Source organism: Ischnura elegans, chromosome 2 (assembly GCF_921293095.1).
Source record: "Ischnura elegans chromosome 2, ioIscEleg1.1, whole genome shotgun sequence".
Lineage (NCBI taxonomy): Eukaryota > Metazoa > Arthropoda > Insecta > Odonata > Coenagrionidae > Ischnura > Ischnura elegans.
In genome coordinates this window covers 123,974,838-123,992,920 of record NC_060247.1, presented here as the reverse complement: position 1 = coordinate 123,992,920, position 18,083 = coordinate 123,974,838, and the positions used below count along the sequence as shown (strand labels likewise).

Sequence of the window (18,083 nt, the reverse complement as noted above, 5' to 3'; positions counted from 1 at the left end):
AACTCAATGTAATTGTGCACTTTGTTGAAATAACATTTTGTGTTTCTTGATCGTGAATCATTTTATGAAAACAAATTATCCTCTGCAGGTATTTTGGAATTGAATTTCTTCCATCATAAAGGCTATTAATAAAGACTGAAAATACTCATTAATGATCCTAGTAATCTACTATCTGTCATTCAGATTCATTGTAACATACAGGGTTTACTTGTTATGTGGGTTGTTGAGGATGCCTCGCAACTAATGTAATATATGTATATATATTGTAATATATTGTGAGTTTCTTTGTATTTTTGATTTGCTTTTTCCTGACGGGTCCTATATATGTATATTCATATCTTTTGTGTGACCAATAAAATATTATTATTATTATTATTATTATTATTACTATATTTCAGTTTTCACTTTCCTCAAGACCTATATTATCACTTAAATCTGCTGGATTTTTGATATTTAATGCCATACACCTTATGTATGCCCTATTGGAATTTAAACTGTAGAAATGTGTGGTTAGGAAAAAAGGCACTAAAATTTACCACTTGTCATATTAATTACTGCAGTGATCTGTCATCTTTGCTTGTCATTATGGAAAGCAAAGGAAATCATCTCATTTATAGTAGGGGCCCATGTTTATTTTTTCAATTCTCATCTATTTATTTCACTTTTTTGTGTCTCAACAAAATGTAATTTAAATTGATTATTCAGTAATGGTGCATTTGTATTTTCAGATAAAGTTTGAAGCATATGGACCTAAGTCTGGGCCTCTACATGGACTGCCAATTTCTGTTCCCTATATGACCAAAGATTATCTGCAGCAGAAGCGCTTCCAGGCTCAAAGTTCAGGAACTACATATGTGTATGATTATCCTGATATGTTCCGACAAATGGTGCAAAAGATGTGGAAAGATTATATCGCTAAAAGACCTGGAGGTATGCTATTGTAATTTCAAGTGAATGTCATATGTAAAAATGAATTTATCTTCTCATGTCAGAATGATGCTGAATAACTTGTGCATGTTGGTAGTCATCAAAAAGAAACAAAATGCATAGTCTTAAGATTCTAAGCTTTCATCCAATAATATTTCTGTATTTTTTGCTGTTCGGCTAGATTTTCCTTTAGTTATCCTGCAGTCCTTATTATGGTTTTTTGTCATTAAAGTTTTGGTTTTTGCCTTATACCTTTACATTCTGATCCTTAACACTTTTTTCTAATTATTTTACAGAGAAGATTGAAGTCCCCTCTCCAACAATGAATTGCATAGAGTTAGTTCTCCAAGATAGGGATCATCTTATTGAACAAAAGAGGTTACCTGGGGAAAATGATGTAAGTTCTTTGTCATAATTTTTGTACATATATACTGTAATAGTTTGGAATTAGTCTTAAAATTATTGCAGGAGAGCTAATTTTTAATGAAGCTTAAGGGGTTGACAATTTACTTCATTATATGTGGACTTTCAATTATTTTGAATGAGGAAGTCATTTGAAAGTATAAAAGGAATAGATTACCTTCTACGTCAATGAAGAATTTTTTAAGCAGTGATCTAAGGGATTGGTAGTGGCCCAAATAATGCAAATTTTTTAAAATGTGGGTGTTGTAGTTTTGCAGTTTATGCATGTGACACTTTGTCAAAAGGTAATGGTTTATTGTTTTTCTACTTATTATTTTGGCTTAGAAAACCTGAGTGATTATTTTATTTGTTTATGCAATTCATAGATTGGAATGGTGGCCTGGAGGATGACTTTGTACACCCCTGAATATCCAAGTGGAAGGGATATCATTGTTATAGCCAATGATATGACTTATCTCATTGGGTCCTTTGGTCCTCGTGAGGATTTTCTCTTTTATCATGCTTCTAAACTCTCAAGACGTCTTGGAATACCCCGTATATATTTGGCTGCTAATAGTGGAGCCCGTATTGGTATGGCTGAAGAAATAAAGAGTCTTTATCACATTGCTTGGGAAGATCCTGATGAACCTGATAAGGTATGCATTACATACAAATGACTAGGTATATTCCATATCCGTCCTTTCATCAAGGGGGGATCGGGTTGGTGCGGTGGCTAGAGTGATGGCTTCCCACCCGGTGGGCCCGGGTTCAAATTTTCAGAGAATGCTCGATCCCTGCTTGAATGTTGTGTGGAGGACATATCAAGCGCAACACTCCGTCCGTCGGATGGGACGTTAAGCCGTGGTCCCCTTGGTGCCTTTCGTTAAGAGCAGGCTAATGCCGACGCCGGGTTTCTCTCCACCCTTCCTCACCTACCCTTCCCTCATGGCGCAAATGACCTCAGCTGTCGGTCGCCTCCTCCAAATACCATACCATACACATTCATCAAGGTTAGCATCAGGGATGTGCAAGCAGCACTTTTTGATCTTGATTGGAGTAGCGAGTCGAGTTGAAAACTATGAGTCGAGTGGAGTATGATAATTTCCGGAATAGGAAATAAAGTAATGTGTTTGGTTGTGAATTTCCCATACAAAGTCGAGCCTCGCCACCTGTTGGCGATACCACGCGTAGTCGGGTTTTCGTTTTGTTTTTGTTTTTTTTTGTCACTCCAAGAACGTGAGTGAATTGTGCAGTCGTCCTGTGAACTCCATAAGCGCATTGTCGGAGAGCAACCCGAGGAGACGGAGCCATGTCCCGCCCCCGACGGGAACAGCAGCGGTGAGTGGTATGCGCCGGCACGGCTCGACTTTGATTTTAACAATATAAGTCGTAATATACAGTCCACATTTATAATCACGTTCGAGAGTGATCATAATGTATGCTCCAACATATTCTCATTTTTCCAATCTCCCTATGAATATTCTGTTCTGAATTCTTAGCTTGCTTCTTTCCTATTAAAAAGGTAAATGAATCATGTAATATTTGAACCTTTCAAATTCTCATGAAGAAAAACCAATTTTTCTACATGCTCCTGCAGCAGGTTTTAATGTTTACACTTTAAATTATTACAGCTGGTTAAAATTTTCTTATGCTTCACACTTGTGTGAATAGATGAGTACTTCATTGCTTTAATTGCAAGATTTGGGAACCTTGGGAATTTTTATTAAAAATTACTACATGAATTATTTTTATGGATCTTGAATCGTTGTGGAATTTTAATGGACGAAGTGAACAACCTATAGAACTTAGCTTTAACCATGTAGACAAAAAAATTATTTATTTCTCACTTCATTTAATCAACTCTGGCAACTCTAGTCATATAAGTTCAAGACAGGAACTAAACTCAAGGAATAAACAGAAATAGCACCACTTGTGACGTCAAACACTGGGAAAAACTGGCTTTGTCCATTTAAACCTAAAAGTTGCATATTTTTTTTCATTTAAATCTTAACATTTTTTACATATTCTCTGTGTTTGAGTAAAGAAAGTTAGTTTGGGCGTAAAAGTATCACATAGGAAAGCATAAGCGATGCAGCAGTGCAATATGATAACTCATAACATGCGGCCAGGTCTCAAGAGGGTCGGCCACGGTGGCTGACGAAAAGGTATATGGCACCCGTATCGACTACTGTAGTGGTTGACTGCTACATCTACAACAAGCTGAAACTCCCAGGTCAAGGCATTAGAATGACTTATCCACTTTAAAAAGATATTATTACATGATTTTTCATGATAGTGCCTAATGTCAGCAGATTTCGGAACTTATTGGCCTTAGCAGCTCTGTATCTGAAACTACTCGACTCGTCTCAACATTCGTAATAGTACTTGAAGCACGTGAGTCGAGTACCAACTACTCAACTCAAATTTTTTTCGTATTTGCCCATCCTAGTGAGCATTATTGGTCTTACATCAATATGTACATGTTAAAAAATCATGCTTTGACTCCTTAATTATTATTGCATAGATACAGAATCAATTACAAATAAAATAGCGAAAATGCTATTTCATACTTACGGAAGGTTATAATCTATGCTTACAGCTAACTAGCTGCTTTTTATATGAAATGCATATTATATTGCCTCAAGGTGTTAAGCAGCTCCCTATTAAAATGACTAATTTATGTATGTAGTATGTACATCATAAGTTTTTATGTGCTTCTAAATTGTTGATTTAATGCAAATTATATATTTCACTGTGGAGAAAAATTGTTAATGATACTTGTGAATTTTATACCACCAGAAATGTATAAAGTTAAATGATCTCTTGCGTGAAGCTTTTCTGGACTGCCACAGAATACATCAGAAATATTTATTTAACCAGTCTAATGCAGGCTGCTTAGCCTTAGGTTTTGTTGTCTTTTAGGAGTTATCAAGCGTTTTCAAAATATTTTTTGAATGCTCTTAATTCAAACAATTTTTTAAATCTTCCTCATTGTGAACACATAGTGCAATCCCCTGGCTGCACATTTATTGGAGAATTTCTGAGACTTACTGAATATTTCTTTTGCAGGGCTTCAAATATATTTACTTAACTCCAGAAGACTTTAAGAAAGTTTCTGCAGTCAATTCTGTTCATGCTGTTCTCATTGAAGATGAAGGCGAACCCAGATACAAGATCACAGATATAGTTGGTAGGTATCTAATGCTCATTGTTCTATCTTATTTTATTTTTAACCAGACTTTTACATATTTTAGTGTGCTGGTTATTATTCCTTTGAGGTTTTGTGATATCTTAACATGCATGAATTGTTTTTGTGTACTTGGATTCATAAGTTAATTATTATAATGGTACTAAATTTTGATCCTCAGGTAAAGATGATGGCATTGGTGTGGAAAATCTGCGCTATGCTGGTATGATTGCTGGGGAAACATCCCAAGCCTATAAGGAAGTTGTAACTATTTCCATGGTAACCTGTCGTGCAATTGGAATTGGCTCATATTTGGTGCGTCTTGGTCAGAGGGTGATCCAGATTGAAAATTCCCACATCATTCTCACTGGATACAGTGCACTTAACAAGGTTGGTTAAAGATTTCCTTGCAAGTATTTTACGTGCTATATCAACTAATTATTGTCTTGTGTTGTTGTTCTTTATTTGATCATGTTAGTATGAGCTATATTTTAGCGAATGCATTATTCTCTTTATTCAGCTTCTTGGAAGGGAAGTATATGCATCAAATAATCAGCTTGGTGGTATCCAAATCATGTACAACAATGGAGTCAGTCATAAAACTGAACCTCACGACCTGGATGGTATACGTACTGTCCTAAAATGGCTCTCTTACATTCCAAAGGTAATGTCTCAATGATGATTAGATTATGGCATGAATTTGAACTATTCTGTATGCTACCATAGGAAGCTCCTGACTTATCCAATTCCCTATTAATTTAAATCAACTACAAAAAATCAACTAGGCTCTTTCATATTTTCATCTAGCAGGTCCCATGTTGTGCATAGTGCTCCAGACCACCCAATCACATTGATAGTACTTTAGTCTAGGTGTAATTTACGAATTAGTTTGTAATGATCTATGTGAACATGTTATAATCTGGAAAATAATCGTAATACAATAACCATATATTTGTCATAGTTAAATGAGAAATACTTTTCAATGTGGCTTTCTTATGTTCAGGACAATACCTCACCCCCTCCCATCATGCCTCCTGTGGATCCTGTAGACCGAGAAATTGGCTATTACCCTACCAAGGCTCCTTATGATCCGCGCTGGATGCTTGCTGGTCGGCCCTTGCCGAGTAAGTGAATATGGATGAATTTTATTAGGCACTCAGCCTCTTCATTTTTTTGATTGATTTGCTACTTATTCATACAAATTATTATTTTATAAAGCATCCATTTCTTGTGTCTTACATGCATAATTGAGTAGTGGATTTCTGCTTTGCATTTAATTAGTAACAATATATAAACAATTTTTCAGTAATTAAATAGAGTTGATTGGCAATGCATGAAAATGACTCAAGTCTGTGGCTCATTTCATACTAATTTTGGGTACTCACTGTAGCTGGATGCTGTAGAGCAAGTAGCCAAAACTCTGTATAAGCACTTGGTGGTCGAAAAGTGATGTGCTGAGTGTACATATTTAACTGATGTTGGGTTTTGCTCACATGCGGCTTAGGTACTGCTGCATGGGTGTAACTTGAATATTTTTAATACTCATATTTGTTGGCAATAGGTGATGACAGCAAATGGGAGAGTGGATTTTTTGATGAAGGCTCTTTTGATGAGATAATGCAGCCATGGGCTCAGACTGTCATTTGTGGTCGTGCTCGTCTTGGTGGTATTCCTGTGGGTGTCATCGCTGTTGAGACGAGGACAGTTGAATTAAACCTTCCCGCTGACCCAGCCAATCTTGATTCTGAAGCAAAGGTAAAAATCTTTTATAGTCCTTTTAGCCAAGTCTTTGTGACTTTTATAATGAATATACAAGAAGTACAAGTGCTTTTTATTGCAATCTCTCAATATTGCTAAATGATATTCAAGGAATGAGTAAAATTCATTATTCCAAACAAGGGTGTAAAAGTGGACAACAAAAGTGTGAGCAATGACTTATTTACAAATGCAGTTTGAATGAAAGGAACCATTAATTTTTTTTACAATGCTAGTGTGTCATTTCTCGTCAACTTTAGAAAATGTGTTGGTTCTCTCTCATGATTCCCCGTAAAATACACATGAAAGTTAAACCTGTGTTTAAGTCTTCCGAGTTTATTTTGTTATTCTTTGCCATTATGAAAATTGTGCTTGAATGCAGGCATTAGCTATTACAGTTGAAAGAGTTAAGAAAATATTAGGAATCAGTGATAGGATGATGGAAAAGGATCAATCAATCATTTCGTCAGGCCAAAATGATTGATTGATCCTTTTCATTGCTTTTTGTGTCTGAGATATGGGATCTTATTTTTTGCTTCTGAACTCAAAAATGCTGTCTCATAGTCTGCAATAATTTCTTGGTGGCAAAAACCTTAGTACCTCCCCTGGGTATTTTCTTGCAAGGGATTAGGTTGTGTTAGTTTGGCAGTTGGCATGTGAGTGTTTTTGGCCGTGAGACAGGGGTCAGCTGCACTGTCACCTCTGCATCAACTCAACTAAAAACAGTCTTTGGGGTGTTTATATTTCTTGATCAGGAGTTAACCTTTTTTGCACTGATCTTTGTTGTTTTTCGTACCTGACCATTGGGTCTGAAATTTCACTTACTATGTATATAAAATAAGACAATATATGATTTCTTCACTTTTCAAAATGATGTAGGAATTCTGTTGAAGGCGAGACTGTAGATATATTGCTTGATACATGGTAGAATACATATTTTCTGATTATTAATGCCTTTAAATCTGCTGCAAAAAGCATTCATTGAAGAACACTTAATGGATTATATCCAATTACGTTTAAAATGTTTCCGTTAAGGCAAATGATGATAAAAAATTCAAAGTAAATGTTTTGTGGAGTACATATATATATAGTCTTCCAAGTAAGAATCATACTTATCAATGGTAATTCATTTTGTGGTATTTCTCATGCAGAGGAAAATGCTATTAACAACATAAAATTTTCTTTTGCACAGACTGTATCTCAAGCTGGTCAGGTATGGTTCCCTGATTCAGCATACAAGACCTCCCAAGCCATCAAGGATTTTGGCCGTGAGGAACTGCCTTTAATTATATTTGCTAATTGGAGAGGATTTTCTGGGGGAATGAAAGGTAATTTTCATACTAAAGTTATTTTTTGTTATAAATATTTATGCTCCACCTTTTTCTGATTATAAATGTACGAAATGGGACTGTTCTATCTAATGGTTATAGATAATGGTAGTTCTGTATGTTTTCTTAAGTAATGGTGAATTATAATTCACCTGTGTTAAAAATTATGGCTGTGTTCCCTGTTAGTACTCATTTGACCTGATCGTTTGTTGATTTTCTGTGACATTTTTAATCTGTGATGTGATTCAATTATTTGCTTTTGCTAATGAGGCATTTTTACTTTAATATCACTACAGTGGTCATTCGTAACGCTGCATACATATTTTTGCTTTAATACTTTGCAAATAATGCTTACATCTTTAATTATATATTTTTTGATAAATAGTTTATCCATGTCCAGTCTTCTACAATGGTTTCCATTGCAGTAATTAATTTTCTTGTGAAGAGTTGGTTTAACAGCTCAGCAACAGTTGTTTTTTTAATGCTAACACCAGTAATACGTAATTATCACCCACTTAGTTTCCAGTTTTTTTTAATACTGGACATCATCAACGAAAGTTTTTTATGTTGCTAATTTAATTTTTCTTTTGAATAAACTTTCATAGATATGTATGAGCAGGTGGTGAAATTTGGTGCATATATTGTTGATGGTCTGAGAGAGTACAATCAACCTATACTGATCTACATTCCTCCAAATGGAGAATTGCGGGGTGGAGCTTGGGCTGTAGTAGATCCTACGATAAATCCTCGGCACATGGAAATGTATGCTGACCCAGAAAGCAGGTAATCATAGTTTAGTTCACAGTAACATAGTCCTACATTTCAAATTTATATTTAGGTTACATCTAAAAGCTGTTTTACACAAGACTTAAATGTGAACTCTAATCTATGCATTCATTTTTAAAGCTCAGTGTGCCTGAACAAATTAGGATAAGCCATTTTCTGGTTTTCATTCATATGCATGTTTCTACGATTTTTTCCTTACACACTATTTACGGCTACTCGGTATGTGCATCAAAGAGTGCAAATGAGCTGTTATTGATGTTTTGTTGAACACAATGAAGTTACTTTTACTATCAGGTCCTACATCCCACGTAAACCTGAAGACAATTGAATATTTTTGGATTATTAGATCTTAGACTGAAAGTACACCATAAATATCTTTAATTAGTGCGACTCAAAAACTTGTTGTTTTTTGGGGAAAGGAAAAGGAAACCTTTTCAAAGATGCAATTAAAATTATGCAGTATGAGCATACTAATTTGATTTTAAAAAACTCCTTTTACTACTGAAAATTTAGCTTATTTAATACTAAGTTAAGAACTGGAACTGAGAACTGAAGCAAAGAACCAAACCAAAACCAGAAAAAAGTGGAAGCGGCCCTTGCCAAAAAATAGTTAAACAGAGCAGTGAACGGAATGACTCTTGGATTCCTGGATTCTGACAACATTAGGGTAGTTGCAAATTGTAATATTGTAGGGAGATATGAAGAACTTAACCCCATTTGAAACCTATGAAATTTTCTCCCAAATCTGGGAAAGCACCATATCTAATATTGAATTTATTGTGACCTGTAATTTAATATTTTCATTTGTAGAGGAGGCATTCTGGAGCCAGAGGGAATTGTTGAAATTAAATATCGCGCCAAAGATCTCCTCAAAACTATGCATCGCCTGGATCCAGATTTATTACATCTACAATCAGAACTGCAAGCAGTTGTTTCTCATGCTGACCAATCTGATGCCAAAGCAGTTGCAGAGAGGAAAACAGAACTTGAGGGAAAAATCAAGATCAGGGAAAAATTCTTGATGTCCACGTATCACCAGGTTGCCCTGCATTTTGCAGATCTTCACGACACGCCCGAGAGAATGCATGACAAAGGTGTTATTCAGGTATGTACTGAGTCTTTAATTTTTCGTAGTCTTTATTTTCAATCTTGCCCTTGGGTGTAGCTTGCCCATACTTTATCATGAGAAAATATGTCAAAATGAGTTAATCAGTTTTAATATATCTCTTCCATTTGAGATGTTTTTTTTTTGTTAAGAATATGCTGCTGTGCTGTAGCATGTTATATGCAATACGTATGATACGTCGTGCTCATATAATAAGTGAGAACAGGCAATATCACCTGAATGTTTGAACTTGAAGATATGATTTCTAATGTGCATGCGCACTTGTCTATATCTCCTCTTATGAACCTGTACACCTTTTCCTTCATTTTATGGCCTTGGCAACTCCCATCCTCTTTCCTTTGGAGATTTCCATGCCTCTTTCGTTGATTGGTAACCTCTTTCTTTTTACTCTGTCAACTCCTCAAGTAATAGGTACTGTACTTAAATTATTTATTCCCATATTAAATGCCAAAGCGAAGTTCTTCCAGGCCAAATTTTTTGTCTATTTCAACATATGTATTTTGATGCATTTATGAGTCATGAATTCCCCTCAACTTTTAGACATTTCTGGAGTGCCTCCCTCTGCTCCCAGGGTTAAATCTGCACCTTAACATCTGCTGCCCAGAGATTTCCCCTCCATATTTTTATAAATTGGTTAATCATAATTTCAGGAAATTGTTCCTTGGAGAAAGTCTCGCTCAATATTGTACTGGAGATTAAGGAGACTCCTACTTGAAAACCAGGTGAAATCACAGCTGATGGGTATTCAGCCTAATCTTGATCGAGGACAAATGGATGCTATGCTCCGAAGATGGTTTGTTGAAGATCGAGGCCAGACCGAGGTATATAATTCATTATTTGATATTGCTGCAATTCCTTTTCTGGCATCACACAGAGGAGCCAATGATCCGGTGTGTCTCCCTTTATATAGTATTGATCCAAAACAATGCATATGAAACTTTAATTTTCAAATTGACCAAGCCTCAAGTAGAGCTCATAGCTCAGTTTATAATCATGAGTACAGAACCTACCAAATAACATTTCAATCACACTCCTCACTCATGCAAACACTCTTTTCAATCAGTTTCTAGTGTGATGACTCTGAGCAATTTGATTATGAACATATAAACTTGTTTATGATAGATTTTCCTCCCTTCATTTTCTGTCCTCTACCTAGATCATTAATCTTTTAAATATGAATACCACGTATTTGAAGATTGCACTTAAATATGAAACCTGTGTTACTTACAGGGATACTTATGGGAGAAGAACGAGGCTGTTGTTGAGTGGCTTTCCAAGCAGTTAGACAAGAATTTGTTGAACTCATTGGTTGTGAATAATATTAAGTGTGTTAAAAAGGATGCTGTCATTCAGCTAGTGCGTGGTGCTTTGGAGGTAAGCCTAGTTTATAGTTATGTTAGCTTCTCGAACAATGGTTGTAATCTAAGTTTTCTTAATTTTTATAATTATAATTTGTAAATTTATAATCTAATCTCTTTTCAATCACTTAAAATTATTAGCTTTTTGATTATGATAAATAGGAATATCATTTTTCGCTCTCTCTTGTCATGAGGTAGATTTTTGTCAAATTTGGATGGGGAAGACTTTGTTTCCATCGTTTTTACCGGTAGCATTGTAATTTTTCAGCGGTATACATATTTGTAAAGAACTGCAAATACTGTAGTTATTTTTCCGGGTAAATAATTGGCTCTTATTCATGTATGAATTATTGATAAGCTCTTTATAATGGCCTTGTATTTTCCTCCTTGTTTCGAGTCACATGGACACAATGAATTATTGTATGCCAAGTAGTAATGTAGACCATAAGAGCAACATTTCAATTGATCTATAAAATGCCATTCATTGTTAAAATATAATCATCATTTTAAGCTTGTTTTATGAAAATGACAGATGTAGGTGAGCTTAGAGGGTACAGAAGTGGATAATAATATGTAGAGTACTTCAACCTTCGCTTTGTGGAATTCCATTGCACTCACCTGAAGGAGTGGGTAGCCTGATGCATTCAGTTTTGTTTCCTTAGAGGATAGATTTGGTATTATTGTTGGAAGGAGTGCTCGGATAAAGAGGCATGCTCCGTGTGATGTATATATAAAGGAAAGGAGAAGATGCCAGTGAGGTATATCAGTTAAGTAAATATAACAGGGTCAGATCTTCATTAGTTTTGAGACTCATGGCATCTCTTGTCCTTCTTTTCCAAATGAAAATTAAGTTAAATTACTCATACGCTTACATAGTATGACATTATCTCTTTTAAATAATAAGTTTTGGGTCCAAAATTGTTTGCTGGGGACTAAGTTATTTAGAAATAAGATTTTATGCCATTTGTCCGGTATAAGTTATGTTATTGCCATTTTATTATGTGATATTTAGTTCATCTTTAGGATAGAATTAGAGGCTCCTTTGATTTTTATAAACTCAGTTGATTGGAGATAGACTTTCTCTCAATTATAATGGTCATGTATCTGTCTAAGTTATCAGCCATTTTGCATAGTGGCGATACCAGGTCTGTGATTAATTTTGGATGGGGTTCATATTAGAGAGATCTTATCTAAGTGAATAACCTCCTCTCCAGCACGAGTAAAGTGCTGCATGTGAAATGCATGTAAAAGTGTGTACTTAGAAATACTGGAAGCAATAGCCGATGCTATTGCTGACATCCCAGTCAGCACAAAAGATAAATTGCCCCATTATTACCCTTATTTTAAACAGGCAAAATTGTGGTAAAAGATGGGTAACATGCGTGTTAATGGGTAAAATATCTATAAATTTATTTGGTAAAATTTGTGTAATTTGGTGGTAAAATATGGGTAAAATTCGTACTTTTTGCAGGTAAAACTTCCTGATGCAACATCATAGCCATCTGTGGAGTTTTAAAATAAACATGGCAACACTCCCTCTATCAGTGCTATTGTGAACTAACAGTACATAGCTTTAACGCATTATAGGCATTCATGTACATGATAAATGAACAAAATCGACATTGATATTGAAGAATAACTATTTATTGAACAACGAAAAGTTACTAAATATACAAATACGACATTTATATTAGGAAATAACCACTTGATGAAAGAGAAATGGTAACAAAAATTAAACCTACATTCATGAGGACATATATACTCAAAGAAAGAGAAATTATCGAAATAAATAACAGTTATCTTTTAAGAGGAATTGCCAATTTGATTTCTTTTAAAATAGAAGCAATGTTAAACTTGGAACTAATTTTCTTCCGTTGAGCACTGAGTGACAACAGCTTCCACACTTGAACTCCTCAGGGTATGATTACGAGGAAACAAATTCGCTCAAACAAGGATCCTAAATACTGCTTTTCCAAACTTTTTTCTCCTGAATTTTTCAATGAAATCACTGTAAATAAAGAGCACTGTACTTTAGCAGAGGTTGGGGGAACCAAATTTCAGTTATAACGTCATATTATTAAAAAGTATTGTCTCACCATTTCGTCACAACAAAAAGTGATGCAACTCTCTGATTAAAGTTTCCTCTGAATTATATTTTACTATTTTCAGCATTATATAAGGTAACTTAGTTTAGTTTACCTCATGCTCCTGTAATAGTTAGAAATTATAATTGCCAGGCACGTTACTTCGGCACTTGCAGTTGCGTTCATGTTCCTCCTTCATTTTTTATTTGTCCACTCGCAGCCAACGTTGGTCCAATATTCACAAATCACAGTTGAGGATCCAAAATAGCCAACCTTCAAGATGTGAATTCGGTCTTTCATAAAATTATTTTAGTGAAAATATTTAGCCGATGAAAATTAGTACTCTTCTGTATGTATTTACGAAAATAATAAGGTAATTTTAAAGTACAGTGGAACCTCGATATAACAACACCCCACGGTGCACTAATAAACACTCGCTATAGCGAATTGTCGCTTTACCGGAGGTGGAACAAATAATAGCCAATATACCTGTTGCGAACAGATATACAGGAACAGGAGTGGTGCGGCGACAGATAAACATCTATCCGATAAACGTAAGCATAAATCCAGACGAAAGGCGGTGTTTTTTTGCATCACTAAATTTCCTTACTCAATTAACGACTAACTATTCAAACAATTTATAAGCGCTGCACTGAATAAAAATCATGCAAAGCATTGTTTCGTCAATCATTATATTTATCAAACGACAGTTTACCACATAAATTTGAGACTGAGCACTCCATTAACTTCATTTCTAACAGATCGCTAGCAATTACAGAGGTTAAGGAGTCTTGATGAAAGTTTTCCGGCGGTGAAACCCTCGCTATGGCGAGAGCCAACACCGAAAGGGTCTCGTAAAAACGAATTTTTTAACACGTTTATTATAGGGTCAATTGACGGTGCATATCTCTCGTAATAGCGGGGGTGTCGCTATAGCCCGTACTCGCTTTAACGAGGTTCCACTGTAGTTGAATTTTTGTTAATGACTACAGCCTTTCATCGATAGCGTATATATATTGTGAAACTATTTTTGAAATGAAATCGAAAATAATTTGAAAAATATCACTACAGTGTCGCTGTGGATATATTGAACTTTATTTTTCTACTTTAAACTTTTCTCAACCTCATACAATTAAGTAAATGCCTCACTGTATATTTTTTCATACATCACTGTTGGCAATTCTGCACGCGAGTAATTACATTGTAAAGAAAGGGTAAAGGTTACTAGGGTAAATTTTCCCAAAATTACCTAAATAATTTCTGTCTAAATTATCTTTTGTGCTGACTGGGATCTGACTTGCTAAGTTCATCACCAGTCGCCCTTGCCTGTTAAATATTTGATATTATTATGCCATCCTGTATTACAAATGCAGCAGAACTCTGTGAAACACTTTAGTTTGGTTAAATGTACCCTACACACCTGCAATCTGATATTACAAACACCCATAAATGAATGCCAATTAGTGCCAAACATAACGTAGATTAAAATTCATTACTAAACATGAGTCATTTGCCTATTCTTTTACTTTGTATTGCAGGAATGTCCTGAGGCTGCATTGGACGCAGTAATAGAAATGGTGCAACATTTAAGCCCCCTTCAGCGTGCTGATGCCCTCAGACATCTCTCTCATTTAGAAGAGCAAGGGAGTGGTTCACAGACTGCTAGTCAGTCATCGTCAATATCAGCTGCCACTTCAGAATCGTCAATCATAGCAAGTGAAAGGAAAGGGGATTGAAATCCTAAGCACTTCGTTAACAAACTTTTTTCTCATGATACCTCATGCGAACACAATAACTGTTTTTAGTACAATTCACCTTACATTGAAATGGTAAGCCATTGAAAACCGTACTTCTGGCACAAAATCTTTTAAGTTCCCCTCTGTGGAATAAGTACAGGTGTTTTGGGTGCTTTTGTGGTTTGGGTGTGATTTATGTGAATAGTGATTACTTTTCTATTATCATAAACAAGAAAACAAATTTTACAGCCAGGCTGTACTCCTATAAATTGCTAAAAGGTATCAGACTTGTGTTGAAGGTTTATTTTCATTTTATCTGCCATTACTGCTTTCTATGAAGGCCAATATTTGAAAATAAATCTCAAAAGCCTTTTTCTCCCTTATCTTCAGAATTTTGTTACCCCTAGATTTCATCAAGGGGGTTTTTAAATCGCTGTTATGTTATTTTTATATTATTTTATCTGGAGGAAGGTTTGGCTGTCAGTCCAATGGAAGTATTATTGAGTGATTTATATTTCATTCTTTTTGTACACCTTTGATTTTCGCCTGTTTTCTAATATAAATTGATTTATGGATTTGTACAAAAGTTTTGGAAAAATGAATGCTGGGATTATTATGGCTAATTGTTGAGTGGGGAGTATACATTGTTTCATCATATTTCAAATCAAATTTCTTTATCATAATTTATCAGAACAGAAGAGTGAGAAAATATTATAATGTTGAATCTCAAGGTGTACTTCATTGTCTACAGGACTGAAACATTTTATCCATAATGATTGTTTTGCAGTTGTTTTTTTTTTGCTGTACATAAGTATGGAAACTAATCAAGTATTCCGTGCTGTTGCTTGTGACACCATTGATCATCAAGTCCATGTCTTGGGTTATAAACATTTGGCATGGTTTTTTTGTTATGTGATGCAGGCTACCAAAATAATTTTCACCAAATAATTAAGTGTAACCAAGTTAAAAAAAATATTAATGGTTAAAATGTTATTGTATGGGGTATGCCAGTATATTTTTGTAATTGTTGAGTTCTTGTAGTTTTGTAAGTAATCATTGATGGCTTTTTGACTAGGGCTTTTGTTTTGTTCACACAGGTGTAATATGATGACCTAATCAGCCGTATTAACCCTGATACTGCATGTGGTCTCTCAGTTGTTACCTACTTAATTTTTTGGCCTCTGTAATTTTCAGCGTGCATTGCAGTCAATAGTTTTACACGAAAATAAAGAAATTACAAAGGGGCCTTTTAATGGACCACACTTTTAAATGCAAACTTGTAGCATCTAGAAATAACTGGTTTTTGTAATTTTTTAACCTAGAAAAAGTGGTAATTACACTGTTTATGGCAGTTTTCATGTGCCTTAATATCATTTTAATGAAAGACTACCAGATATTAGCCCTGAGTCTTGTTGAGCTGTTTCTCAGGTGAAATGATGAACAAAGTTTAACTGCATGAACAGCTGAATTATTGTCCATGATAATGCAATTATATCTTTCTTGTTTTACTTATTATTTTTTAAATGAAGTTGAGTTTTTGTTTTCCAAAATACTAAAGTAAATGAGAACATTAATAACTTATTACTATTGATAAGTGTGACAATATTATTGTATCTATTTTATTTCTTGCTATAAAAAGGGCCAATGAGCATATAATTTAATTAATACCTTGTTAATTTTTTCGTACATGGCGCTGTAATTCATTTTTATTGCCATTTTCCATTTTTTCTCTTAAAATTATGCATTCCTTAAAATGAAACATATCAATGGTGCAGACATGCACCTGATTCTTTACATATACATGGTCATTCTTAATTTGCTCTATTTGTAAAAATGGCATCATTCATGTAGAGTCATACATTGTGGCTGGGCTGGTGTTTGATATTCTATGCTATCAAACCACCTCGTAATCCTCCTCAGAGGATCAGTTCTGGAATAACTGTGTATACTCTCTCTGGATAGTTTAATGGTGTATGCACTCGGATTTTGTCACCCTAGGTGACCAGAGAGTTTGCCTTTGGGCTGGACATGCCTTTTGTGATGTTGCTAGAAAATCTAGCAATTTGGAATGAAGAATGTTTTTACCTTGCTCAATGCTGTTAGAAAAATAGAAATAGCTACAGTTTCAGTGAAGTCAGTATCTTTGCAGTGTGAAGCTTTTTCTTGGTGCTTCTTTAAGATGTAAGTTTTTATAGGAAGAAATATAATTTTATATTTTTCACCTTTGCACAAATGACTGGTTATGTTGAAATACTTGATGAATGGAAAGTATGGCCTAAAGCGATGAATGATTTGCATTGAAATGTAAATGATGTGATGATTGATTATAATAATCATTATTGGTTGAGGAAGAAATGGAGTTATCTTTAATAGTTAACCAAGATTTTGTCTCATCTTGGTATTTGTGTTGGTGACTCTTAACTTCTCTATTTTTGTATATATACTGTCAAATTTGGAAAAGGAAGAGTGGAGTGTTGTTTTGAAATGCTGATGAAATATTTTGGTGCGTGTATGTATGGGCTGTAATCAAAATTAATATTTTGCTTTATTATGTTGACTTCTATATTCTCAAAAACGTTAAAATTAAGAAGAATTCTAAGTGAAAAAGTGCTTCATGTTATTTTAAATATTGGCAATGAAGAAATTTCAAAGGTTCCCAAGTGCATGTGCATTGTCTTGCATGCCAGATTCCAAGTCTCCAAAAATTTTATTGGAAATGTTGTCTTCTACTTGCTTAACCAAATCCAACATGATTGTGTTCTCTCTCACTAGGTAAGTTCAGCAATAAATTGCATTGACCTAAGCTGTGACCTTTTCCAATTGCCATCGCCACTTATGGTAAATATTATTTCCTTCACTTCCTATGCAATAGGAACTAACCATGTGTATGTACTCCTCTTTAAATATTATTTTTTAAACCTATTAGATTGGATATAATAAAATAAGAATTGAGTAATGAAGATGCTTCATGAATGCTTTGGCTCTAGCTAATAAACTCAAGCCAATGAAAAACAAGAACATAAACATTAAGGAACTAAATATATGCTGAGCTCCAGGACTGCAATCAGGAAAACATTCGTAGTAATATTTTGGAGTGGGGTGAATTTAGGGGGTCATCTGGAAGGGATGCACTTAGAGACTACCTCACGGACCTTACAGGGAAGTTTGAACCCATTACATTAGATTAGAATTTAGGTGGGGTAGCAACACTGTGTGGCACTTAGGTAACCCAAAAGGTCTGTAGTGCAAGCCACCAATCATCAATCATCCATAGCGATTGATGCCTTTGAGAAAAGTCAGCAAATCCCAAATGTGTAAACCTCTAGTTTCCATGGTCTCCATTAAAGGAGAGCCCAGCGCTCACAATTTGAGGACATTAGCATGCTAGATGGAT

The 18,083-nt window shown here is 34.9% G+C and overlaps 1 protein-coding gene across 3 annotated transcripts in view; it reads left to right on the top strand.

Annotated features, from left to right (window-relative positions):
- The window catches only part of LOC124154583 (acetyl-CoA carboxylase), a 73,676-nt gene extending 56,184 nt beyond the window's left edge, over positions 1–17,492 (top strand). For all 3 annotated transcript variants that reach the window (XM_046528408.1, XM_046528407.1, XM_046528409.1), the window contains 14 exons: positions 729–930; positions 1,224–1,324; positions 1,716–1,985; positions 4,399–4,519; positions 4,698–4,906; positions 5,037–5,180; positions 5,520–5,640; positions 6,078–6,271; positions 7,464–7,599; positions 8,205–8,382; positions 9,196–9,490; positions 10,162–10,332; positions 10,742–10,885; positions 14,492–17,492. In XM_046528408.1, coding sequence (XP_046384364.1) covers positions 729–930; positions 1,224–1,324; positions 1,716–1,985; positions 4,399–4,519; positions 4,698–4,906; positions 5,037–5,180; positions 5,520–5,640; positions 6,078–6,271; positions 7,464–7,599; positions 8,205–8,382; positions 9,196–9,490; positions 10,162–10,332; positions 10,742–10,885; positions 14,492–14,689 — 2,484 coding nt within the window. In that variant the 3' untranslated portion in view covers positions 14,690–17,492. The remainder of the gene's footprint in view (positions 1–728; positions 931–1,223; positions 1,325–1,715; positions 1,986–4,398; positions 4,520–4,697; positions 4,907–5,036; positions 5,181–5,519; positions 5,641–6,077; positions 6,272–7,463; positions 7,600–8,204; positions 8,383–9,195; positions 9,491–10,161; positions 10,333–10,741; positions 10,886–14,491) is intronic.
- The last annotated feature ends 591 nt before the right edge of the window (positions 17,493–18,083 follow it).